The sequence below is a fragment of the Solea senegalensis genome, unplaced genomic scaffold, assembly GCF_019176455.1.
Source record: "Solea senegalensis isolate Sse05_10M unplaced genomic scaffold, IFAPA_SoseM_1 scf7180000017154, whole genome shotgun sequence".
NCBI lineage: Eukaryota > Metazoa > Chordata > Actinopteri > Pleuronectiformes > Soleidae > Solea > Solea senegalensis.
This window is the reverse complement of record NW_025322259.1, coordinates 242,016-267,500: the sequence shown is the minus strand read 5'-3', so window position 1 is coordinate 267,500 and position 25,485 is coordinate 242,016. Positions and strand designations below refer to the sequence as shown.

At 41.7% G+C, this 25,485-nt stretch overlaps 1 protein-coding gene across 3 annotated transcripts in view; it reads left to right on the top strand.

Moving 5' to 3' along the window:
- baiap3 (BAI1 associated protein 3) overlaps positions 1 to 18,173 on the top strand; it is a 32,169-nt gene extending 13,996 nt beyond the window's left edge. The window contains exons 7-33 of one of the 3 annotated variants that reach the window (XM_044018409.1): positions 1,233 to 1,446; positions 1,638 to 1,682; positions 2,550 to 2,627; positions 3,600 to 3,705; positions 3,856 to 3,963; positions 4,045 to 4,137; positions 5,078 to 5,181; positions 5,276 to 5,393; positions 5,565 to 5,689; positions 6,975 to 7,065; positions 7,629 to 7,685; positions 7,774 to 7,871; positions 8,974 to 9,025; positions 9,111 to 9,262; positions 9,359 to 9,482; positions 10,293 to 10,433; positions 11,743 to 11,838; positions 12,038 to 12,253; positions 13,685 to 13,753; positions 13,843 to 13,922; positions 15,026 to 15,134; positions 16,265 to 16,336; positions 16,437 to 16,520; positions 17,141 to 17,261; positions 17,330 to 17,453; positions 17,566 to 17,771; positions 17,976 to 18,173. In XM_044018409.1, coding sequence (XP_043874344.1) covers positions 1,233 to 1,446; positions 1,638 to 1,682; positions 2,550 to 2,627; positions 3,600 to 3,705; positions 3,856 to 3,963; positions 4,045 to 4,137; positions 5,078 to 5,181; positions 5,276 to 5,393; positions 5,565 to 5,689; positions 6,975 to 7,065; positions 7,629 to 7,685; positions 7,774 to 7,871; positions 8,974 to 9,025; positions 9,111 to 9,262; positions 9,359 to 9,482; positions 10,293 to 10,433; positions 11,743 to 11,838; positions 12,038 to 12,253; positions 13,685 to 13,753; positions 13,843 to 13,922; positions 15,026 to 15,134; positions 16,265 to 16,336; positions 16,437 to 16,520; positions 17,141 to 17,261; positions 17,330 to 17,453; positions 17,566 to 17,771; positions 17,976 to 18,079 — 2,987 coding nt within the window. In that variant the 3' untranslated portion in view covers positions 18,080 to 18,173. Of the gene's footprint in view, positions 1 to 1,232; positions 1,447 to 1,637; positions 1,683 to 2,549; positions 2,628 to 3,599; positions 3,706 to 3,855; positions 3,964 to 4,044; positions 4,138 to 5,077; positions 5,182 to 5,275; positions 5,394 to 5,564; positions 5,690 to 6,974; positions 7,066 to 7,628; positions 7,686 to 7,773; positions 7,872 to 8,973; positions 9,026 to 9,110; positions 9,263 to 9,358; positions 9,483 to 10,292; positions 10,434 to 11,742; positions 11,839 to 12,037; positions 12,254 to 13,684; positions 13,754 to 13,842; positions 13,923 to 15,025; positions 15,274 to 15,601; positions 15,695 to 16,264; positions 16,337 to 16,436; positions 16,521 to 17,140; positions 17,262 to 17,329; positions 17,454 to 17,565; positions 17,772 to 17,975 lie in introns of those variants that run through there. The other 2 variants (XR_006359421.1, XM_044018410.1) reach the window with 2 other exon arrangements.
- The last annotated feature ends 7,312 nt before the right edge of the window (positions 18,174 to 25,485 follow it).

Genomic DNA, 25,485 nt, shown 5'->3' with positions numbered 1-25,485 from the left:
TATATATATGTGTATGTATATATATATGTGTATATATATATATATATATATATATATATATATATATATATACATGTCTATATATATGTATGTGTATATATAGTAATCATAAAAGTAATTGTATTGTGGCATGTGTGTGAATGAATGTTTTTAATTTCTTATTGTTTTAGATGTCTATGGTAGTGGGAATAAAGGAAATGCAGTTTTAAAAAAAGAATTTGAGCATTTTATTGGACATTTTGTTGACTGTCACAGAATATACAGTATATATGTAAAATATTAACAAATAAATAAAATACACATACGTATACTGTATGAAATAAATATATAGCTAAAGAAAAAGCTGTGTATTGCACTCGATCTGAAAGGCGTGTGGACTTATGCTTTATAGTCTTATAGCACGTCCACAGCTGTTCCTCGGTCTGTTGGTTCTGGCTCTGATGGGAGGAGAAGGGGGGTGAACAGGGAATGTCCAGGGTGTGTGTGTGTGTGTGTGGGGGGGGTCTCTCCTCAGGAAAAATATGCAGTGTATATAGACCTTTTTATGGCAGATGTTTATCCATGATACAGAGTAGGAATCGACAAAAGCCATATATGTATACTCTACTGCTTCCATAATGTTTTAAAGTAGCATTTATTTACATATCTGCTTCATAAAATGATCAAAATTCCCCTTTAAATAAAAACAACAGTGCGACAAGTTTGTGAAACTTACATTTGATAACTCTCATATTGAAATTGAAGCTGCTATAAAGTATCTTCAAAGTCAATATCTCCACATGTACAGTATGTGCTGTTTGCATATAATATACTGGCATTTGTGTGACAATAAAAGTAATAATTACGCTATTGTTTTGAATGATAATTACAGACGTGTGTACTACAGTTTATGTACATAGTATTAAGCCGTACACATAAATCACTCATTTCTTTATTAATGGGCTGATACAGTTCCATCGTTTCCTTTGACCATAACAAACTACTTGTGCCCACTTCCCATACGACCTGTAATGAATCTCAGACAAACCCAGTGACGTCCACTCACACTGATTACACTGACGAGCACTTTAACAAAAAAGAAAGAAACACAACACGGTGATTGTAACTGCGTTGATGGCGTCCCCGTATTCCCCAACCCCCACGCTGCTGTAACAACATCATTAGCGCAGGCACAAGAAAGAGGTTTTACACTTGCAGTGACCTTTTCTTTGTGTCACGCTGACACCCGCCAGGGTACAGTGACCCCTACTGCATGCTGGGAATCCTGGTGGGCCAGAGTCCCCGGGAGATGGAGGAGAAGAAGGAGAGAAAGTTCAGCTTCAGGAAGAGGAGGGAGAAGCTGGAGAAGCGATCCAGCACCAAGGAGGTGTTGCCCGCCAGGTGCATCCAGGTGACCGAGGTCAAACCGGAGACTCTCAACCCAGTGTGGGACGAGCACTTCGTGTTGTGAGTGCAACTCTTTCACTCTTTGTAGCTGACGTGATGATGCATGTGACGGGAGGGATTCACAGTTTCACATTAACACCCAGATCTATCATGTCTCTGTGGGCTGATTTAATTGTTCGTTGTCAGTGTTTACTCATGCACGTGAGGAGTTTTTTATTGGTTTATGTTGTGTTTTTTTCACCCTTTTACAGTGAAATAGATGACGTCCACAATGACCTACTACATCTGGACATCTGGTAAGATTTGTAGACATTAACGCTATGGGGTTATTCCATATCCATTGTCTACTGCTTTAGCCTCCACATGAGGTTTGTAGAGAACCCGGAGAAAATTCACATCCACACATGGGAGCACATGCAAATTCCACCCAGAGAGAGGCCCTTATTCTGACTCACAAATCCCAGAGGTCTTTTTGCTGCAAGGCAACAGTGCTTACCACTAACCCGCCATGTGCCATTGGGTTATTCAGTTGTGTTATATTTGCTTCAATGCTGATTGTAATATACAACACACAAAAAAGTATTTTCATCTATTTTTTCAGCTAATGCTTTCTACATATTCTACTAAGTATTTTTTCATTTTTTTATTTCCATTTCTGCTAAATTCTTATAGATTTACTGTACAATTTTCAATCAGACAGAGACACAAACCAAGAATTTCAACGATGGTTAGTTTATTTGATTCCCTTTTTTAAGATTTCTAATAATGGCCATTTCTATGCACTTCATACTTCATTCAAACACACAAATTCCAATTAAAACCAGACAGTACAAAGCTTAATGATAATAATAATAAAAATAACAATAACAATAATAATATTAATGATAATAATAATAGTTAATACATTAAATGTATGAAAATATATGGAATCTTTAGATGGTTGTTTAAGTGCAGCGTGTGAGAACTGTTAAAATGTAATTTGCACAAAACAGAAACGTGTTAAAAATGTGTTTTTTTCTGTTACCTGAACGTCATCTGATTCGGTTTCAAACTGTCTGTGTAGAATGGAACCACACTGGTCAGTAGAGGAACATGTTTGCAAGCATGTTCTCTCCGGATTTAAGGGTTTCCCATGACGTCTGTCTCATCTTCTCTGTCCTCAGGGACCACGACGATGACGTGTCTGTCGCTGAAGCCTGCAAAAAGCTCAATGAAGTCAGTGGACTTCGAGGAATGGGCAGGTAGAGGAATCTACATCATCGCCGTCATCTCATGCAGAAAGATTTAAATGCCACTCCTTCACAGGTTCCCCCTTTTGTGCCAAAGTACCCTACGTTTATGAATCATTCATTCATTCATTCATTCAACTGGCTCTGCCGCCGTCTGCAGATGAATACATTCTAGCTGCCAATCAAAAGGGTTATTTTCATCTGAATTAAGTTTGCGCATTATAGCATCCGGCTTGTCAATTAGGTTTGTTCATTTGTTTTCTTCTTTTTTTTTAATCTTTTCATCTTGAATAGAGTCTGACATACAGGGAAGCCCACTGTCAATTAAGATGTGAGCTCGGCGAGTTCAGTCGTGTCAGGGAGAGATCAGGGAACGGCAGACGTGTCTCCGGAAAGAATGGGACAAAGTGATCCTGGGAGGATGTGCAGTTTTTCCTCTTTAACTCTGAAAAATAAAAGAAACATGAGTTAATAATGCAAAAGTAAACACAAATTTAAAAGTGTGAGGAAAGCCTTTGAATTCACCAATCCAATAAAACAGGGCCTTCATTGGTGTTTTCAGTTCATCTAATAAAAGTCTTAAAAATGTTTATTTTGTTGGAGCATATTTTACATATAACTGAACCAAAAAAATGTTTAATAAATGTTTATGTTAAATAAAAAAATTGGCCAAAATTGGCCCCAACCCTATGAATGTGATATTTTTTTAATAAATCTTGGAATGAATAAAAGTCAACTTTCAATTTTCGCTACGCCACTACACAAGTTACAACTGAAAAAGAGACAGATTGGGCAACTGTGGCGTTTATTTTCTGTTTATAAACAGTCACACTTCTGCACAGCTGTAAATGAAGGTATTCTTGTGAGTGCTATAGCCGTAGCATCTTCTTCAGGTCTGCAAAAACAAGAGCGCCACCTGGTTCCCCTTTAAAGAGCTGCCTACACCTTGGCTTCCACCTCACACGCTGCCCTCTGTGTTCTCAGGTATTTCAAGCAGATCGCAAAGTCGGTGCGTGCCAACGGCTCCGCGTCCTCTGGCTCCGAAGAGAACGCCGACGACTTCCTCGGCTGCATCAACATCTCTTTGAACGTGAGTGTTCAAAGTGGACGAGTTCAAAAACAAACGGCTATAAAAGTCGGATGTGCACAAACGAAACACGACTGCATAAAAAAAAGAACAATAAAAGGATTTCCCTGGAACTGCATCAGTGCCAATAATGAACTGGTTTCCTCGCTGCAGGAGGTTCCTGTCATCGGTTACGACACATGGTTCAAACTGGAGCCACGGTCGAGTGCATCCAAAGTTCAGGGAGAGTGTCACCTGATGCTGAAGCTCTTCACCAACCAGGTACTGCACGTGTTACATAATGTAGATTGTCGTCTTTAGTTCACATTATACATAATGTAATATGGTTTTTTTTCAAATCAGAGAGACACAACTTTATCCAAGAAGGAATCAAACATCTCCATTCACAAGAAACTGCTGAGTCAGATTGTGGAGTATGAGCATGCACATGTTAAGGTGAGTCTCCTCCATGTTGTTTAGTCAAAAATATCTTTATAAATGAAGATTCTCTGCCGTAACAACACTTTTTTTCTTGTTTAAATTAATTTATCTTGGGTTAAATTGGACTTACCGCTCAAATCCACAGAGTTTTGACAGATATGATGTTTTACAGTTGATATTTAGGTAAATGTCGCCCCGTATCAAGCGTCTTTCATTGCTTAATGTACAAAGACTCGGCCTACGCAGAACAAACTTCAAGTCATAATTACTAGCGGCGCTGTGGACGCTGTCCACTGTCTCTTTTAGCCGTTGACGTGAGAAAAAAATTCTCTGTCTCACCGAAGGAAATGACAAAGTCTGGCTTTGACCAAGATCCCAGAGGGCAGTCACTTCAATCAATAAAAGTGGACGCCATGGGTGAAGAGACTCCTACAAGTTGCCCTCCCGTCATAAGCTGTGTCAGCACATTTCGTCCTTGATTTTGAGGGTAATGGTCCTGGAAAGTCCTTAGAAAGTCATTGAATTTGAACCGAGTTGTGGGAACCCTGTGTAAAAGATAGGGATTTACTGAACGTCTGAGAATGTTTTGAAGATTCTTACCTTCTTGATAGAGTGAACATTTGGTGAGTGGTTGAAGTTTGTTTTGTGTTCGGAGACGCAGCTGCCCTCTAAGTATGACGTTAGTGTTTTAGAAAGGTATTTTCATGTGGGTGAAAACTATCGTCTCTCCACCAAGGACGTTGGCATAAACTCAAGCATAAAGGGTGGATTTGGGTGGATTTTTTCTGCATTTGTAAATTATGGCCCAAAGACATATATATTGGTGGTAATCCTGCTCCGGGTTCAGGATTTGTATTTGTGTATGGGCACTTTGGGAAACAGACTCTCCCTGTACTCGCCACAGTAGCCCATGATTGATTGAAATGACTTGCATATCCACCACGTGTGACTCCAGAGAGAGCCGTACAACTGGAACGGACAGGTTTGTCCTCCAGCCTGGACTGTGCTGACTCACCACGCGGTGCAGACTGATCTCTCACCTCTCCAACAGGCCATTATGTGAGTTTTAACGGCTGGATGACATTGATCAAATCAAATGTGAATGTTTTTTTTAATCGAGGTAAAAAGGTAAACGCTTTGTTTTTTGTTGTAGTCGCTGGCAGTGCTACAGCGGCCACCATCGGACCCAGAGGGTGTGCTACTCCCTGCTGCTGCGCCTCCTGAGAACCATCGATGCAGAGTGGGACCCTCCCACTGTGAGGGGAGACCTGGTAGGTTTTCCGCCGCTGGCTTCGTGGTAGGAACAAACCTTTCATCATCGGGAAACAGTCACCTCATTAGCTCAGCTCTTCACTGACATTCATCAAGGTTTTTGGTTCAGCCAAAAATGCCTCGCGGCCATTGTTCTTGAAGCTATAACTGAGGGCCCTTCCTGTGTCCAGGAGAGGCAGCTGTCAGACAGCTTCAGGCTGTACACAGAGCACTGCCTGTGCCTGATGAAGAACATGCGTCAGGTTTTCCCCTGCACCAGCGCCGCTGCCATTACGCGCTACGAGCTCATGCTGAGGTAAAGTCACACTGCCATCACATCACATCACGCACCCGCGCCGTGCTGCCATATCAACAACACGCTCAACCTCTCACCCCAACAGAGACACACAGAGCGAGACTACAAGCAGTCAGTCACACTCTGTGGAGGGAGCAGCGCCTCAATCATTTCTCATATCAAAAAGAGATTTTACACATTTGGTTCCTGGCCTTTTCTTTTTTTTCGTATCTATCCCCAGACAACATTTATATCCTCTAAATCACATAATGCTTCCATTCCAGCAGTAAAAGCAGTAATCTGATTATGTCATTCACAGCGTTAAACTAAAAATTACAGATTTAGATACGGTATAAATGCAATTTGATCGCAAAGCATGATGGAAATCACCGTAAACCGTAAAGATGAATTCTTCTGAGAACATGAGGGTCCACGGTGGATTTCATGGATAATCGATGCATTTAGTCTTGATTTTATCGTCAACAATGTGTTGTTGTCCAATGGGACATTTACACCAGAGAGGTCGGTAAACAAACAACAAATGTATATGAGCTTTGTTGGTATAGAGGAAATGTTCTGCTTTTGATAAACTAAAGTCACTGTCCTTTTTTCTCTCAGCCTCAAATTACCTTTAGGGAATCAAAGGAAGTGACTGAAACCTCAGAAACACACTTCTATCAAATGCATAACCACTGAATCCCTCTCCCCAAACCTCATTCTAACCAAAACCAAACCTTAAAGCTGGGGTAGGCAACAGATTTTTGATGTTATGGATCAATAATTCTATATTAACGTCTCAGGATAGTGTAAATAAAGTGATCTGAGAGAGGACAAGACTTTTGCCTACACTGCAAAGCAACCTACAGAAACGAGTCTAAGAGAGTTTAATTCTCACCATGAAGTCAATGAACTCTAACATTTAAAATGGTCTCATCCAGCATTTTCCTCACATAAAAATGACCCACAATGTACAATGTGCTGCCACTTTTCATATACAGCACATTAAAGGTCACACCAGGGAACTACGGTGGCCTGCACAGACCAGAGAGGACGTCATTCCTCTTTGTTTGCAAAGTCATAAAGCAAGGTCCTTGCCTTCAGGACATAATGACAGGCTCATTTTAACCATATGATTTTAATTATAAAGCGATAATACACCTACACAAACAAACTTACCCTCCAGAATGTAACACACTCGGTAAATTTTGTCAAATAACTTTCGATTAACACTTCAAATTGATTTATTTGACCTGAAAGATGAAAGCTTAAAGATAAAGCTATTTCTTTTCCTGTCTGTGTGCACCAGGGGGATTGGCTACATGCAAAACATGCGTGCGTTTAAGACTGTGTGCCCGCTACGAAATGAGCTGCATTTGGACATCACCACTGCTGTCAAGGTAACAACGAACAATCAAAAAATGAAGTTCTGTACGTGTACTTAAAGCAACGCTATGTAACCTTTGGTGAAATTGGTCATGTTTGCTGTCGCAAACGCAGCACAACGGAAGATATAAAGTCACTTAAAAATGGGAATAAAAAGGGATAAAAAGACTTCTCTGGTCTATACATGGGAGGCAACTAAAGTAAATGTCCATATGTAAAGCAGTAGACAGCAAATTATACGTATTGACACATATTAGAAAATGATAATTGGAATTGTTATACAAGGACAGAATATCAGGTGCAGCGCGGGAATGAAATTCTCCCGCATTACAATTCGGTGACCCATCATCGCGAGTTTAATTGCATTGCATGGTGTTGATTTACAGAGCGTCGTAAGGTTCAAGGCTGCTTTATTGTCATCCTGAACATGTTGCCACATAATGAGAATGAGTTTTGATAGTCGGGTCGAGACGGTGCACAGTAGAGTGCAGGAAAAGACAAGAATAACAAATGATGTAACGCCCGCAGAGTAAGAAGAAAAGTGGCAAATAAGTCATTTGTGTCGTTGTCTCAACAGAAAGGGACAGCGGAGTGGTACGAGAGCTTGATTGCACGTTATAAACTAGAGGTTGGGGTAAGTTTGTCCTGATTTTCATGAGTTTTTAATCATTCAAAATTCATCATTTATCGTCGTCGTACTGTGATTCTTGGATGTCGTGCAGACTCTGGAGGAGCAGCTGAAGAAGCTGGTCCATGTGGTGGACGCCGTGTGTGCCGACGTACAGAGAGCCCAGAGAATCTACAACAAACTCTTCTACAGGTGAACACGTTAGAAGACGATAATTCCATGAAATGGAGCTGGAAAACGGGGAAATCTTTTGGCGCTTATAGCATTAAGGCCCATTTATGTTCTACGCAAACGACGGACATGCGTTCGTTTCATCTGTCGCACAATGACAATACCGCTGGAAATCGTGGGGGCATTTATTATACAGTAAATAGTCCAATCAGTCAGGAAAACAACCAAAAAGAGCCTCTATGAGCATTAAAAACTGGCTGCCAGAGCTCGCCGGCTAATCCCTGCAGCCAGAAAACAAGAGAGTGACTTCTAGGCGCTCGGCTTCACTCACTGACACGCCGTGGAATGCGCCATGTTTGATTCGAGGGGATATCTGACGGAGGAAGTTGTCAAAACATTGCGGCGGACATATGGAAATATTGAAAATGCTGCTTGTCATCGACCTCTCTTTGGTTATTTCGACGTGGTACTCGGCACTGCCCTCTAGAGGAAATATTGCGTAAACATCCATGCGAATGCAAATGGCACACAGGGGGTGACGGAGATGACGTTTGAGACGGACGGACGTAAAATGGATGAAAACAGAGTATAAATGTTCCGTTTCTGTGCTCAAGGCATTTGGCGGGAAACTGTTTTAACCTCTTTTTGGAATTCTGGCTCCTGATTGGATGAAATGTTGTGGGATATTTGACAAGATTCTCCTACATTTACTATACACTCTAAACCAGTGAAAGCTGTGAGAATATTAAGTTATTTAACTCATTTTATTTATTTAAGCGATTTTAACTCAATTATTTCAATAAGTTCAGACTCTGGGGATTTAGTTTGGCAGCAGTGTCCCACCAGCTTTTATTTGAAACGATCCTGGTACCGGCACACTCAGGCCACATGATTTAGCAGTGATACTAATTCATTTCATTCCACCTTTTTTAGATTTGCTGCTGTTATATTCAGCAAACCACACGTATGAAAAGTTACGGCTTACTGTAATCCTCTTTGAGCTCTGTGCTGCGCTAGAGTCTGAAAACCTCAATACCGAATAAATCACAAAGAAAAGAAGAAAGATGATCCTGCTCGCTGCTACAGAGACACTTATAAGTGTCCTTTGTTTTTGTGCCCACAGTGCTGTGAAAGTAGATTTCCTCAGCATATCATACAGACAGTTGGAGAAGCAGGTAGGTGCTTGAATACGTGAAGAGTGAAAACTTTTCTTTCTGCGGCTGCCCGAGTTTTTTTACACTTCTCTCGTCGTTCCCTCAGGTGGCCGACGACGTGAATGGCGCGATGGAGCGAGTGTGTGGGACGCTGGAGCAGGAGAGTTCCAAACTGACTCAAACCATGGGCGAGACCATCTACGAGCTCTTCATGTCTTTGAAAATCCTCAAAGGCTTCCGGGAGTTTCTTCCACTCAAGTTGGTTTAAATCCGTTTGGTTAAGAGATTTGCGGCTGGATCCATCCGTCTGGTCTCCAGTTTTGTGCTCACACGCGTTTTGTCTGACGCCGACAGGGATGCTAAAATGTTGGCCTTGACGGGCTTCCATAACTGGTTCAAATCCTCGATTCACAAGTGGCTGCAGATCATTCACGACAGATCGTGTGACAGGATCCGTAAGGCAGTGGAGTCAGACAAGGTGAGTGCAGTGTGAAGATTTGTGTTTTATTACAGCTCCAGATGACACGTAGAGAAAATACCATTGAACAAAAGAAGAAAAAGAAAAAAACTGATGCATATAAAAAGAAAAAAATTCACACCCAAGACACTTAAATTAACATCCATCACTTTTTTATAAATATAGCCCAATTTTAATATGTAATCATTCCGTCCATTGAGCCTTTGATAAAAGGGTTTTTCATAAGAAGACACCTTTCCAAGTTCTACAAACCCCCAAAAAAAATTGGTGAACTTTAATTTTAAAAAGAATAGGAAATAGTCTAGTCTGGCAGGAATAAGGTTTTTTAATAAGGAACTCGCTGCAGGTGGATAATAATACAATAATCTTATCTGGGATGAAACAGAGACACGACAGTCACAGGACACAAAGATGGAACTGCGTGGGGGGGACAACAGAACGTGGGTGGAACTGAAGGGGAATGGGTGTGCACAGTCGACGACGCTGAAACGAGGGAAATACAACATAAAACAAGAGATTCACAAGGGAAGATGGTCACGGCGATATCGTACCAGGAATATTCATTTCAAAATCCAAAATGACTCAAATATGATCAAAGTATCACAAGAAAACATAAAAATTGTCTTAAACTACATATAAAAGGCTATAAAAACACTTATTTAGGGGAATTATAGCCAATTTCTGCCAATTAATCGTGTCAGTGTCACATAGACTCATAAACATAGAAGTAGAAAAGTACATGTTGCGTGTTTCATTCATTCATTCATTCATAAACTCCCTGCGTGTTATTGTTGTTGTTGTGGTGAACAGCTGGAGTCCGTGCAGCAGGCCCTTCACAGCTCCTCCGCAGTGGAGGTGACAACCTGCTTCAGCCAGGTACGGGAGATCTGGCTCCAGATGGCCTGGCCAGACTCTGCGGGGGCCTTCATCTTCGTCACTCGACTGACAGACGTGAGTGCTGCTCTTTTAGCGTTGACACGAGTACAGTCACGTCCTCCTGCACGCACACAAACACGACTCAGAGAGGAGACCCACGCACCTCAGGACGACAACTCGTTCTGGCTTAAAGTTGCACTAGATAGCGTTTTGGTAACTTGTGTTGTTGTCGTTGTTGTTGTTGATGTTATTCTTCTGCCTCTGAAACTACTTGAACTGAAGCAAAACTATCAGACCTATAGCAGAGGGAGCGCTTGTGCGTATACAGCAGCACCGTAAGGGTGGGTGGGGACGAGAAGTGCTTAACCCATCAAACTGCTGAATAACTGCGTTTTCTGAGCAGTAGAATTTACTTCTGAGACTTTTCATGTCTTTGTCTTTCTTCCCGTTTGATTTCACATATGAGCATTTAGCACACGCTTTTATCCAAAGCGACTTACTAAAGAGGAATAAGGAAAGAACTCCACTAGATAGCACAGCGAGGACAGAAGGTGCTCTTGGAAGAGCTGGGTTTTCAAGAGCTTCTTGAAGATAGACAAGGACGCGCGGCCCTGTTCTGGTAGCGCTCGGTAGCATGGAATGACACATGAGAAGAGTCTGGATTGTTGGCACCACCAGATGACAATCCTTTGATGAACGGAGTCGTCGAGGGGTAACATGAGCCTTTAGGAGAGCATTTAAGTAAGATCCATGAAGCACTTTGTAGGCTAGCATCAGTGATTTGTATTTGATGCGGGCGGCTGAGGGTAGCCAGGTGTCTTCTTATTTCCTGAGATCTTCACACCGCAAACAAAGAGAGTCATGTCCAACTAATGCTTAAGTAAATGGAAATAGAACATTTACACTATATGGAAAAAAAGTATTGAATTCAGGTGTTTCAATCAGAGTCTAGGCCCCTTATCTCAGACGAAGGACAATCTTAACACGTCAGCATACCTGAAGACATTTTGGACAATGCTCTGCTCCCAACTTTGTGGCAAAAGCTTTGAAGAAGGCCCTTTTCTATTCCAACTTTGATTTGTCTTTGAGTTTGGTGTGGAAGAACTCAACTGACCTCAACCCCACCGAGCCCCTTTGGGATGAACTAGAACAGAGATTTTGAGCAGGGTCTTCTCGTCCAACATCAGTGCCTGACCTCATACATGCTCTACACAAATTCACACAGAAACACTTCAAAAATCTCGAGGAAGTGTGGAAGCTGTAAAAGTCCATATTAGCAGTTCCTGAAGGTGTAATGTTTCAGCCGTCCATATAGTGTATATTGATCCCTGATAAGCCTTGCTTTCACCATGTTACTAGAGAGCAACTGTCATTTTCCTCGTAGAACTTCTGCAGTGAGGCCGTTTGCTACTCAGAGATGATAACGCGCAAGATTGAGAGGAACCAGCTGGGCCGAGACCACAAGAGCTTCACAGTGCAGGTAACGCCCGAAGCAAAGCAGAGCCGGGGGAGGGAGGACAATGACGTGGGAAGTAAATGTCAGCAAGTGTTCTCCCTGGCAACACGCGAGGCTCCAAAGGGGCACGGATATGTTTACACTCCTGTCATTTACACACACCCACCTCCCACCTTCACCTCCGCCACTCTCTATTTCACCCCCTCTCTCCGCTTGCCGCCAGCTCTGCGTCGCCCTGAACAACACAGAGCACGTTCGCGTTTTCCTGGCCCGCCTGCCCCAGGACTTGGACTGGCAAGGTGTGGAGCGGGCGATGGAGGAGTCCTGCGGCGTGGACGGGAAGGATCAGGTGTACAAGGCGCTCAATGGGCAGCTGTTCAACGTGGACCTGGACCTGCAGAGAGAGGCCAAGCGCCTCATCGCGCTGCTCACTGACAAGGTGAGCGCCTGTGGCGCTGCCACACCTGAGCGGGCGAGACCCTCAGGTAGTGTTGTGACAGTTTGTCAGTGTGAAAATATGAAAACACGCCACTGCTCTACTTTTAAATGCCTCCAAGAAAAAGGGGGTTTGCATTGATAATGTGAGGTTTCTGCTGGCAGTGACTTCATGTAACGTGGAATGAGGTACTTTGTCAGTGTGTTAGATACCGCTGACTTTGATCTGCACCCTCGCTGTGCTGAGACGCAGGTGTGTGTGTGTGTGGGGGTGAGTTCAGTGAAAACACAGCAGCAACTGAGGACACCAGAGAAAAACAGAAATGTACCGTAAAAAAATCTGAACTCTCATTTTCCAGCCTCAAATTCACAATTTAACCGCCGCCATGTTGACATTTTCACACACGTTACCTGCAACCAATAGTGTTGTAGTCAAGACCACCTAATCTAAACCGAGACCAAGTCAAGACCAAGACCACAGTGTATCGAGACCGAGACAAGACCGCTAGCGTCGCTTTGCAGAATTTAGGCTGACATCTTCTCACGGCCTCTTCTCCTGTCACTCACGTGTGTGAAAGGGGGCGAGAGGGGTGACAGCCGTTAACGCTGACAAAGATTTCAAACGATAAATGAGTCAAGTTATTGGTTGTACCCGAAGCAGTACGATTTACGCAAAATCACAGTAATGATATTAACAAGTTCATCCAAAAATGCACCGGCAATTTATTGATATCCCCACAGTAGCTTCACTGGCAAACTGGAAAACGTAAGTCCATCTTTTTAATATAAGGTCTATGCTTAAAAAAGGCTCACTTTTGGTACATTATGGTCCCGTTTTTAGGAGGTTTTAATCTGCAGAATTTAAATATACAGCCTATAAGTATGTAGGTTTGAGTGTATAAACCACTTTAAAATGAAACTTATTTGTGTTTCACAGCTTGAGAATAATGTACTTTATGGACATAAGGCAAGAGCCTTATAAACCTAATTCAAAATTAAGAAAAGGAAGGGTTTTTGTTGTTTGTCGTTGGTTGCAGTGTGCAGATTCACCACTAGATGTCCCTAATTCTTACACACTGGACCTTTTTAGTCGATGACGTCTTAAGAACATGTTTGGTGCTTTACGTGGTTTTTAAACCGCCGTCTGAGCAGCAAAATAAAAGGTTTCTGTCACTGTGTCCTGTGAACCACTCACTCCTCTTCACCTGAGTCCATTTACAATTACAGTGATTTCAGTTTTTATTTTGTGACTACAGTGTTTGAAAGCTGTCATTCAGATTTAAAAACTTTCAGACGGAGGCAGAAGTAGAGCAGCACCTCCTGCGTCCTGTGAGGTGAAATTGATATTGTTGTCAATGGACTCTGTCCTCGAATTGCTGCCTACTGCGATGCTCTGTATGTAAACACAGCGTGCGGGATTGTTACTTCTGTGCAGATGATGCCTGAGCTGCGGAGGTACATCCAGCACATCAGCCTTTCACCCGACTCCATCAACAATGACGACGTAAGGCCTTGACTTCTTTCTTCTTCATTCATTGTCAGAGCAGTGGGTGTTTGCACGGAAACATCTTCCATTGTCCTTTTATTCCCCAGGCTGTGTCTCCTCTCATGAAGTATCTGCAGGACACGATGCTCATTCTCACTGAAAACCTTGTGAAGGAAAACCTGACGAGGTAATTACTCTCTTTCCCGTGATTATATCGTGGGTCTCAATTTGTTTTGTGCAACGAGCAGATTAACACAACTGCTAATGGTTGTAATTGTTCATTTGTTCCCCGTGTTGCCATACATCTAAAGGCACATTCAGTACAAAAGCATGAGAAAATGAATGCTTGTGTATGTATTAAGTCGTATATACCGTATAAGATTACTCTTCATTTTCTATGATGGCCATTTTTGACTGGGAATTGTGGAGGAGTAATGGTGAAAAACAATATTAATGCTTGAATAAAGCTGTAAAATGTCTCTGATTAAAATAAACACTCAGTTAAAGGAGATTTTTAACATTCAATAAACCACATAGAGTCGGAGGTCCATTTATGTACACGTGGAAAAGGCAAAGCTGCACCAGGATCTCAAGATTCCTTAAAAGAGAGGTCTCAAACCTGCGGCCCGTGGGCCACATGCGGCTCCCCAATCAATTTCACACAGCCCGCAACTTAATATGAAGATATAATGAGTTAATTATTGCTATATATAGTTTGTTTTTTGGCATTATGCATCATAAACACATGAACATTGTGAAAAACTTTTATTTTGAAAATCTGAATAATATAGTCAGAAATATTCTTATTGGGATATAATTGGAAGATCATATCGCCCAGCTCTACTGAACTGTTTTTTCACTTGACAGGCCCCCGACTGACCAGACTAGATGCTCAGTGACCTCAAGGTCGTTTGAGTTTGAGAGCCCTGACTTAGATATTGCACCAAAATGTCTGAGGGCACAAAGGCCTGGAGAAAGTATAAGTCATCTGGACTTAGATGAGGCTGTGCAGAATTTAATCAAAATATCATCACATCTGTTTCATTTTGACTGTTTCACTCCAGCTCCGCTCACGAATGTGCCCATAAAATAAATCCCCGTTTTAAAAGTATGAGGTTGCGTTGCCGTTGCTGCGGCGACGCCCCCCCAGACATGTATTTTGTTGCGGGTTATTATTATACGGCTGTTATCAAGGCTGTTATCGGGGGGGTTGGGGTACAGGGGTGTAATTGGATGTGCTAATAAACACAAACTTGTGCGCAATCTCGTTGTGTCTGCCGCCTCTCGCAGAGCTCTCCAGAGCATGTGGGAGCTGCTCCTGCGAATGATCCTGGACACGGTCGTGGAAAACAGAGGCGTCCAGGTGGAGTTCTACAACCGCTTCCAGTACACGGTGGAGGTCAGTGCTGTGTGGAAGCATGGAAATATACGCCATACTCCACAGGGGAGAGTAGTCTTCTTCATATAAAAAAGATGTATGTCCACGCTACTGCTGCTGTCATCATTATCATCATCATCATCGTCCTTTAATGAGCTCGGTATGCTTGCCACTATCATGCAATCATTAGCATATATTAGAGTGGGGAGTCCGTAGGTAGTAGCTCAGTGACTCACTGAGGTCCCTCGTGAATGACAACGTTGGAGCTGATCTTGTTGAGAAGAGTGGGCCGAGTTTGGCTCACAGAGATGTTATTTTTTTGTATTAACAACATTAACAAAATTAGCAGTTTCTCTGCAGTCTGTCTTTCAGCGGACTGGCTGATTAATTGTGCTCTCCTACTTCAGTGAAATCAGTAAATGAAATGATGAAACGTGTCTCCACGGTGCAGGAACATCATTCTACTAATGCCACTTTACATGCTTTAGCACCAGGTACAGCCATGGTGATCCATTTGATCATCCAGCACACCCATCCGTTCATCCGTCCATCCAACCATTCATCCGTCCATCCGTCCGATTCTTGTGAGTAGGATATTTCAAATATTTCTGACTTGTTTGTCCATAAATATATTTGCTCCGAGCTTTTTTTACTTCTGCAATGGGAAAAAGACATTATTTTGTCAACTTGCACATCCATCCATCAACCATCCATCAAACATCCATCCACCATTGTTGTTGTGAAAATTGGTACAAACATTCACTTGGATTTAAGAATGAACGTTTTAGATTTTGGATGCAGAAGAAGTTCCAGGTCCACTGTGTCTTCACAAACCTGTTTATCGCTGAATACATACAGTTACTATGAGCCTGTGGGTTTATGTTCTCATCCATCTCTGTCCATTCATCCATCACATTCTTGTGTTTGTGTTATTTTAAAAATGTTGGCGCAAATGTTCTCTTGGACTTGCGGTTACCTCACCCACCTCCCTGGGTAGGTCAGCTGTCTTGAGGCATTACTGTATGTGTTCACATGGTCAGTTCATTCATCCATTCATGCACTTCCTGCGCTTGGACTCGAGGATAGACTTCTTAGAATAACACATATTAACCTCCGGAACAGTAAGTGTTACATGAATTCTTGTTTTTTAGACGGTGTTGCAGTTTTTCCACGCTAATGGACAGCGTCTTTCCCTGGAGGACATGAAGAGTGGCGACTACAAGGTAGGTCTTCTTGCAGTCAATCAGGTTTGGATTTATGTGGCTCCACCCCACTGTGCCATTCATCTCCTTCCCTTTGTGACCTGTCCTCACGCTGCTTCAGGTCCTGGACGAGGAGCTGCGGCTGAATAAATGCTCCTCCTTTGAGCTGATTGAACAGTACTACCTGGAGAAGATTTCCCACCAAGTGCGTTTCATCTCACCTGCCTGACAATCATTTTAGCCCCTGAGTCCACAGAGAAGTATTGATTGGACAGCACAGCACTGTGTCCTCTGTAGTTCTTACATCTGAGAGTCAAACGTTGCCGTCTCTCGACCAAGGTCACGATAGTTAACGGAATACCGAAAATAAAGACCAAGAAGTTTCCATTTTTTTGGCCTGTTTTTGGACATTGAGTCTTCAAGACAAATGTTATTTTAAATATGTTTTATACTGTTTTTCTTTGTTTTAAATTGTTACATCAGCATTTTAACATGGCAGTAAAGTGCAAATAGGCTTAGGTGTTAAAGGGCTGAAATGGAAAAAAACATTTTGTGCTTAGTTTTCGTCTTACATAATCCTCCTGGATTCATATGAAGTGTATTTATTCTGAGACACAATACTTATTATCACCTTTTCGAATCTCGCACCTAAAGCTAACACTAAAAACGAATCTAACAAACCCGCTCTAAAAATGAATAAAAACAAACTAATTCCAAAAACAAAAAGTCAAAACGAAACAAAAACTATTATAACCTTGCTCTTGACCTGGACTAAAAGTAAAAATGCTTTTACTCTGAATGATACGATGTACTTTAATGTTGCAGAAAACACTCAAACATACCCGTTACGGTCGGATCAGCGTCAAGTGCTACTACGATGCTCCAGAACAGAGACTGACGGTGGAGATTCTTCACGCTGCCGATATCATCGCACTGGACGCCAACGGTGAGTCTGAGTCAAACGCAGCCTGGTGTTTTCAATGTTGCCGTCCAACTTTCAAACTCTTCCCTCAGGTCTGAGCGACCCGTTTGTCATCGTGGAGCTCTGTCCTCACCACCTCTTCCCCATGGCCAAGAGTCAACGCACGCAAGTGAAGCTCAAGACGCTGCACCCGGTGTTTGACGAACTCTTTTACTTGTGAGTCGTAAAGAAAAATTGAACCAGAAAATGCATCGATTTTCACCCGGAGAAAAAACACAAAGTGGTCTACGCTGCAAGTGTGACTTGTTTCGTCTCCTGTGTTTTCCAGCCACGTCAGTCCTGAACAGTACAGACACAGGTTTGCCTGCTTGACCTTCACTGTGATGGACTACGACTGGCTCTCCACCAACGACTTCGCCGGCGAAGCCCTGGCTCCCCTGAGCGACTTCTGCTGGCCGGGGAGACCGAACGCCTCGGCAGCCGGGAAGAGCGTGCAGCCGGCCATTCTGCACCTGTCTCGCAGTAAACCCAGCGGTACATGAACGTAGCTCCAGGCTGTATCAGGAAATTCTTTCTTTTCAAATTTAATATTGTCTTCTTTGGGGACCGGGGGGGAAGGGGGAGTGTATAGGTCTGGGTTTCCAATTACTTCTCCAATACACCATGAAAAGCCATTCAATCTAGTCATATTTGTGTCAGGTGTAGGAAGCGCTCTCATCTGTTTGCTCTCCCCTCCAGAGAAGCCAATCATGAGGATGCTGGAAGCTCGCGTCGGAGACAGGGAGGCTCAGGAGTTTGTCCGCAGGCTGAAGGAGATTGAGAAGTCGATGGAGGAGGAGTGAAACCCATCAGCGCTGCCCCTCGCGTCCGTGTTTTCTGACCTCGTCTTGCAACCTGTGCTTTTTGTACCGGTACGATGTTTACAATATTTATTTATTTCCCGATGTTATTGTTTGTTGGGTAATTACACCAAAACAAGACAAAGAAAAAGGAAACCGCTGAGGTTTTCGAACTGCGAAAAGAACATCCTTTCACTGTGCAACCCGAACGCTGTCGCAACTTAGACTCTATTTTAGAACTTAGACGATCCTAAATGTTACTAGTCTATATTTTTTTTGGTAACAAGGTAATGTTCTATTTGTTGTACGATCTTTATTATGATAGAATTCACATTTTAGAACTATTTTGTGGAAGTAGCTTACATATCCAATTGTGCTGAGTCAAAGTCTTTACCTCAGATTATGCTCATTAGTCGCGGGCGGGTGTTTAACAGATTCATGTTCCTCACGATGATGATGACGATGATGATGACGGAGATACTTTACTAGAATGCGAAAGGAAAGAAACAAATCGTCGTCGTTTACCGCCGACAAAAAAAAAAAGCTGTGAATTTAAAACCTACTGTGACAAAGAAAATTCTCTTTGTGAGAGTCGGTGTTTTTACGTCTGACAGATCAGCAGTCAGAGGAACACAGGCCGCAGCTCGGGTTCATTTTGACTCCTCAGACTGGTCTTTGAAAAAAGCCTAAGACCAATATACCTTTGAACTCCTCCTCACTGACAGCAGTCTGTGACTTGAGCATCTCTCCAGACACCTGACTGACATCTTATCTTGACATCTGATAGTTGATGTCTGGATTTAAAGAGGGGCAGAGACTCAGAGTTGTGGTTGTCTGGTGGGAGTGAATTCCAGAGATGGGGAGCAGAGCGGCTGAAAGCTCTGGAGGGTAAAGTGAGGTCGGAGAAGGTCGGAGAAGGTCGGAGAGATACGGAGGGGCGAGGTTGTGGATGGACTCGAAAGCATACAGGAGGATTTTGAATTGAATTCTGGGACTTGACCGGGAGCCAGTGGAGTTGTTGTAGGATGTGCTGGAATGAAGGGGGTTCTGATGACGATGAAGACGGGGCAGCTGAATTCTGGACCGGTTGAATTTTATGGAGGGATTTGTGAGGGAGACCAGAGAGGAGAGCGTTACCGTCGAGGCTGTGAACAAGGACTGAAGTTGCATGGGGGTGTTAGGGAAGGGGCGGAGTCGATTAATATTGTGATAAAAATGGAAATATGCGGGCGATGTTATTGATGTGGGATTGGAATGAGGATGACACCCAGACTCTTAACCCAGAGGGGAGGGGGGGGAACACTGTCAACTTTGGATAATGTGGAGAAAACGAGGATTTCTGTTTCATTTGAGGGAGTTAGAAGTCAACCAGGATTTTATGTCAGATAAGCGGTTGGTGAGCGTGGAATATGGCGAGCTGGATAAATAGCGCTGGGTGTCATCAAGGACACCGTGTGATCTCACTTGGAGCAAAGATTCTTCTCTGTCAGAGGTAACGAGTAGTTAATAACCGTCTGTAGCAGGTGAACAAACGTGATAAAGACACACTGGATGAAGTGGAAGATATCAAAATATAAAATACAGTGAATAACAAACGTATGAGATCACCCGTCATAAAAATGTCAAACTGAATGAAAACCATTTTTTATTCTCAAATGTGAGGCGGAGGTTAATCAAGCTTAACGTTCAACCACTAAAACTAATCTTTCTCCTCAGGGATGCAAGTAAATAACTATAATTTCACATCTTAATCAAGAAATAATAACATGCTGCACTATTTGTCCTGGGGTTTCTTTTTTATGAAACAATCCTCATTTTTATATTTTAGCATCACTTACTGGTGTATTAATGTTTACAAAAATGATTTCTGATTATTACCAATGCTGTTAGTTTAGAGCAGCTGTGACTTTGGGTGGTGGATCTAATACATTTGTTAAGCACTGTATCTGCTATAGAGGATCAGAATTATAAAAACATGTATGCAGAGTTGTAGTTCGCTCACATTAATTACATTTTATTTAATCTTAATTTCACCAGGATTGAGATTAAAAATCTCTTTTTCAAGTGTGCCCTGTCGTGGAATTGAGGAATTTGCAGCTGAAGTTGTTATTTCATTTATTTCATTCATTAATATTAAAAATATGATATATTATATAATATTATTTCATTTAGTAATGCGTATGTAGTGTAAATAACCAAACTTAATTGATACAGAGTTCAAATTTATACTTAATTTTAGTGACTTATCACTTCTCTTTCTTGCGTCTATGCTGCTGATGAAAGGAACTTTATTATGTATGTGTATATATATATATATGTATATATATATGTATATGTGCCGAAATTCGGTGGGAAACGACCATAAAACGTGGCAAAGCCTTTGTTAATGCAACTTATTCACGCACATCATATATATTTCAAGGCTCGCTGGGGTTTTAAATCTCTGGAGGTGAAGAGAAAGGAGAAGCATAATGAACCTGCGCTGTGGCATAATTATACTTAAGGGGAAAGGCAGCATGTGGCTGCCTGTGTCTGCAGCAGCAGCAGCAGCAGCAGCAGCAGCAGCAGCAGCAGCAGCAGCAGCAGCAGCTCTCATTGGACTGGCAGACATAATTTAACACCAGCTTTCTTGTCTGTGACTGAAAGGTCTTTACTTGATCACTGCAGAGGGAAAAAAGGAAACACACACGACCTGTAACTGAAACGTCAATAAGCAAAAGCTCAAAAGAAAAAGAAAAAATAGAGTCGCTGTGACCTGGCGAGCTGAAGTGAATCGTAGCAAGTCTGAAGGGCTCCTGTCCTAGTTAGAATTTAAATGAAACCATGAAAATGTTCAAATCTACGGCGGTTCATCGTGTTTTAAAAGCACACATGTCAATATTAGTATGGAATCTTCTAAATGTTGTCATTTAAGCACAACATTTGTGTCATTAAAAACAATTTTTGAAAAGATGATGCATTTTTTAGGCATTGTGATCATAAATTTGACTTTTTTCCTTTCCTGTAGACTGTAAAGATGGATGGATGATGGCAGCCAAACCATCTCAGTCGCCCCCTGGTGACTGGTTGTAGTATAGGTCTTAAAGAGCTTATGTACTACCACATATAAGTATATTTGTCTAAGTGTAGAATCATTTTAAATACTGTATCACCGTAGCTACCATGTTTCTCAATTTTCAGGGGATGTTACGAAATTACGTTCAAGTGTTTTTTTTTGTTGCTATTTTTGTTTGATGGATTACATTTGAATTAGATATTTAATGTCATAACAACTGGAACTTACAATTGCTAACATTAGATGGCTCATATCGGCTCATCCCTACACTTTTTTTTGCAGTGAGAGAAAGTAGTGAAGTTGTGTCCATCTCTACAGTCTATAGTTTATTTACTCCTCGTCAAAGTGGTTAAAAATGCCGTCTCATTCTTGACAAACTTTTATATCTATCTCTCTAGGAAACTGGCCCTTGCAGATTAAAAAAAATGTAGCTTAATGTTTACAATTAGTAAACACGTCAGCAGATGAGGGAGCAGCAGGTCACAACAACTGTTTTCTGTCAGCGTTCACGACAAACGGCGGCTTTCTAAGAATTTTCGATTCATCCTTGCAGACCAAAACCAACGGGGTCACGCCGTCGTCATCGTAGATGTGTGTAGAGAAGAAAACCCTGTAGCAGGTCATGAGAACTTTCACACCAGAACCTTCACACCGACAGCATTTTGATCGTGATGTATCTTTACAGTAGCTGCTTGTGTCGTGCTTTGTCGTTCCCCCCCTCCCCCCCCCGTGGAGTCGTGAGGATTAAGCACGCAACAACAACAACAAAAAAAAAATTTAAATATACACACATATATATATATATATATAAATAAATAAATAAATAAGTATAAAAAAGAAAAAAACATATCTATGCCTGCCTGGAGAGTGTGCTGCATCACAGGGATCGTTCAACCTGTCGCACGTGAACAGGAGCGAGGAGACTTTTCAGATGGTCTGAACAACACTTGCCTTCATGTTTGATATTGAATGTGTTTCGTCAGTATTTTCACTAAAAAAGAAGAAGAAGAAGAAAAAAAAAATCACTCTCCATCTTCTCCACGTTAACGGCAACAACAACGTATTATTATTTCTAAGTGGTTTATTTGTCAGTTGAAGGAAATGTTCTTCGTTTCCAGAGTTGCAAAATGAATGCGTCGCTGTGCAGAAGATGTAAGATTAAGGCAAATGAAAACGTTTTGGTTTAAAAAGATTAAAAACAATTAAAAAGAGTTTGTTTTTGCATATTAAGAGCAAAGTCAAAAAGGTGAGAATTAGTATAAACTAGATTTCTTCTACAAAATGGATTATTTCTCGCATGGACATTATAATCCATCCCAATCTGGATTTGTTGAACAAGAAGAGTTCAGTTTGTTGTGGACATTTCAACATTTTAAAGACTTTTAAATGTAGAAAATAATCTTTAAACCTTTAAAATTTCAAAATGCAAAAAACACACACACTTTGTTCTTGTTATTTTAAGATTCCATTCTTGAAATGCAAAATCTTAACTAATATAAATGGTTTACAGGTCAATTCATTGACATATACTTTATTTCTCAGTATTGTAATTCTATGCCTATGATGAAGTGATTATAGGCAGATAAAGACAGATAAGATATTTTCAGATTCTGGATTTGTCTGTGTTCCCTCACAGTATTGTAAAAGGTCCAGTATTGGTTGAGTAAATTCAATTATTTTTGTGATTGTTCAAGTTTTAGGTGAGTATTTTAAATTCAGAGTATTTTGTCATCGCTTTCATGTCCCAGAACATTTCATAAAATAAAAATAAAAATAAAAAACATCAGACTGTGAATGAACTGTGAATTATCATCGACACGTTTTATTTCAAAGTGTTTCAAATAAAAAAAAAGTATTGTTGACCGAGTCTATGGTTCGTGGTCTGCCAGCTTCATCTCGAGGCGTCAGCTGGTGAAACGGGCGAAAAAAACACCTTGAGTTTGTTATCGTACAAGTGAATTATTTGTCCTTGGAATTGTAAAATGACTGTGTTGCTGTTTGTTGGATTATACCATTGGGAGATGTCTATAACCTTGAATAAAGATTGTATGTAAATTTGAACTTGCCGTCTGAAATAATTTAGAAAATTATTTATAGTGTCAGTAACTTATCCTGGAGAATCACTAGGTCTTTTTCAAACTTGTAAAAGTAATACAAATTTAATAAGGGAACAGACGGGGTTAAATAAAAAGAAGTCCAAAACAAAGGTCACAAAGGTCACAAGGGCAGTCAATCATCATTCTCTGCAGGAGCGACCTCGCGATCAAACGCACCCTCTTAAGTGAAAGCACACAGAGACACTGTGGAGCACGAGTGTGTGTACATTACGGGAGACTCATCTCGACACAGTCGTCCATGCTTTGTCCAGATGATGGGGATTTTTTTTTTCCTTTCCTTTGCACTCGTTCAAAATGACAAGGCCAGTGATGACCGAAGGTTATTGGATTGTGTGCTGGCTCAGGTGAGACGGGGAACATGTCATCTAATGTCTGCACACAGTCCATCCATCCGTCCATCCACTGCTGTCCCTGACAGCTCACTATACTCTAATGTCTGTGTGCAGCTGCGCTCGTCCATAATACTCTCGCCTCTTCTCCTGTCCTCGACCCTGAAACACAGACCAATTTCCTATTTCAACCACTAGATGTCCTCATATCTTTGCATATCCGTTGAAGTCCCATTGCTGTGACTTAACCCTTACACACACTTAGAATTATTTCTAGTGTTTTACAGACTTTAACTGTGGAAATATTACCATATTTTTGTGTTTTTTTTTATTGTCGAATTATTCTACTAATCTCATCTAAAGCATCTTAGGCCAAGAGGAACATAATTGGGCTTGTAAATGGAAGGGTTGCTGGTTGCTGGAAGGGCTCCTGGGATTGAACTCTTGAAATTCTACGATGAGCAAAACAGTTTTTGAAGACTTTCACACAGAATTCCAGAGTTTTCAAGGTTTGGGATTTGGCATTTTTCAAAATTCCATACATTTCCAGGCAAGACAAGTTAATTTGTATGGCACTATTCACACACAGGGCAACTCCAAGTGCTTTACGAGGGCATTTCTTAATAGATCAAGAAAATCACCGAATAAAAGCAAGACATTCAAATCCACATTTAAATTAAAATAGTCCTGAGAGATAAAAGTGTGATTTGAGTGCATTTAAAAGACAAGAATGAACTGATAACTATGATGATTATTGGAGAATTTAAGAAAAAGCTGCAGTAAATAATAATAATAATAATAACAATAATGTTTTCAGGCCATTTAAATGAGCAAGGAATTCAGGAAGTTTGTTCCACAAGTGAAGAGCAGAAGAATAACTGAACGCTTGAGACTTTTACACTTTAAGAGTTTCAGACTGACCAATTCTGATATTGTTGTGACGCTAATCTGTGAGTTTAAGCACTTGGATTATACATCATGCGCCACGTGACGTGTGACAGCCCCGTATCACTCTTTCAGTGTTGTGACCCCGGGGTTGTACTTTCCTTGTCCTTGTGTCTGTCTTCTGTCTTTACAAGTGAGTGAGTGAGTGAGTGAGTGAGTGAGTGAGTGAGTGATGGGCTGCAGGTGTGCATGGTTGACGTTGAGGCGGATCCTTGAAGATGATTGGTCCCTCACAGGAGGTTCTGGTATAAGAGGCCTGGTCGCCACAGCCATGGTGGACTTGAACCTGTCACTGCCTGCTGATGTTGTGTTTGTTTTCCAGGAACTGATTTGTGTGTTGTTGTGGGTTTTTAGGGGTTAGGAGATGTTTTTGTTCATGTGCGCCTCAGTCGTGTTTTCCCCTACACTGAGAATGTTACATTATTCGTCCAGAAAGTTGACAATTTATGTCAAAAACTAACTTCTATTCCTCCCGGTGCGAGTGTTGTGTTGCTAAAATGAGCTACAAAGAAGTGGGTAACACACATTTGCAGGTATTACAACAAAGGTTGTAGGTGGTTTAGAAGTGTCTCCTATGAAGTTTCCTTAGCAGGTTTTCTTTCAAGTTCCAGCCACGGAGGGAAGGAGGGAGGGAGGGAGGGAGGTGGGGAGCTTCAGCTGGTGATGATCCCCAGGAATGTTGGCAGAGTCTCTGGACTGCTGCTGCTCCTCTGCTGGCTCTGGCAGATGCATTTAACAGCACTCTGATCCCGTGGTGTCTTATCTCCCCTCAAACAACCCTAATCCCCCCCCTCGGGCTCAGATTTTAGATGACGCACCTGCAGATTCCCTGACGTGGCCCTGCGTGGCTTTCCAGTGACGACCGTCACCACAGGTTTATTCACCTGATACGTTCTTCGACTCCAATTCAGCCGGGTATTTTCAGAAACTCAACACTCAAATCATCGGGTCACGAACTTGAGG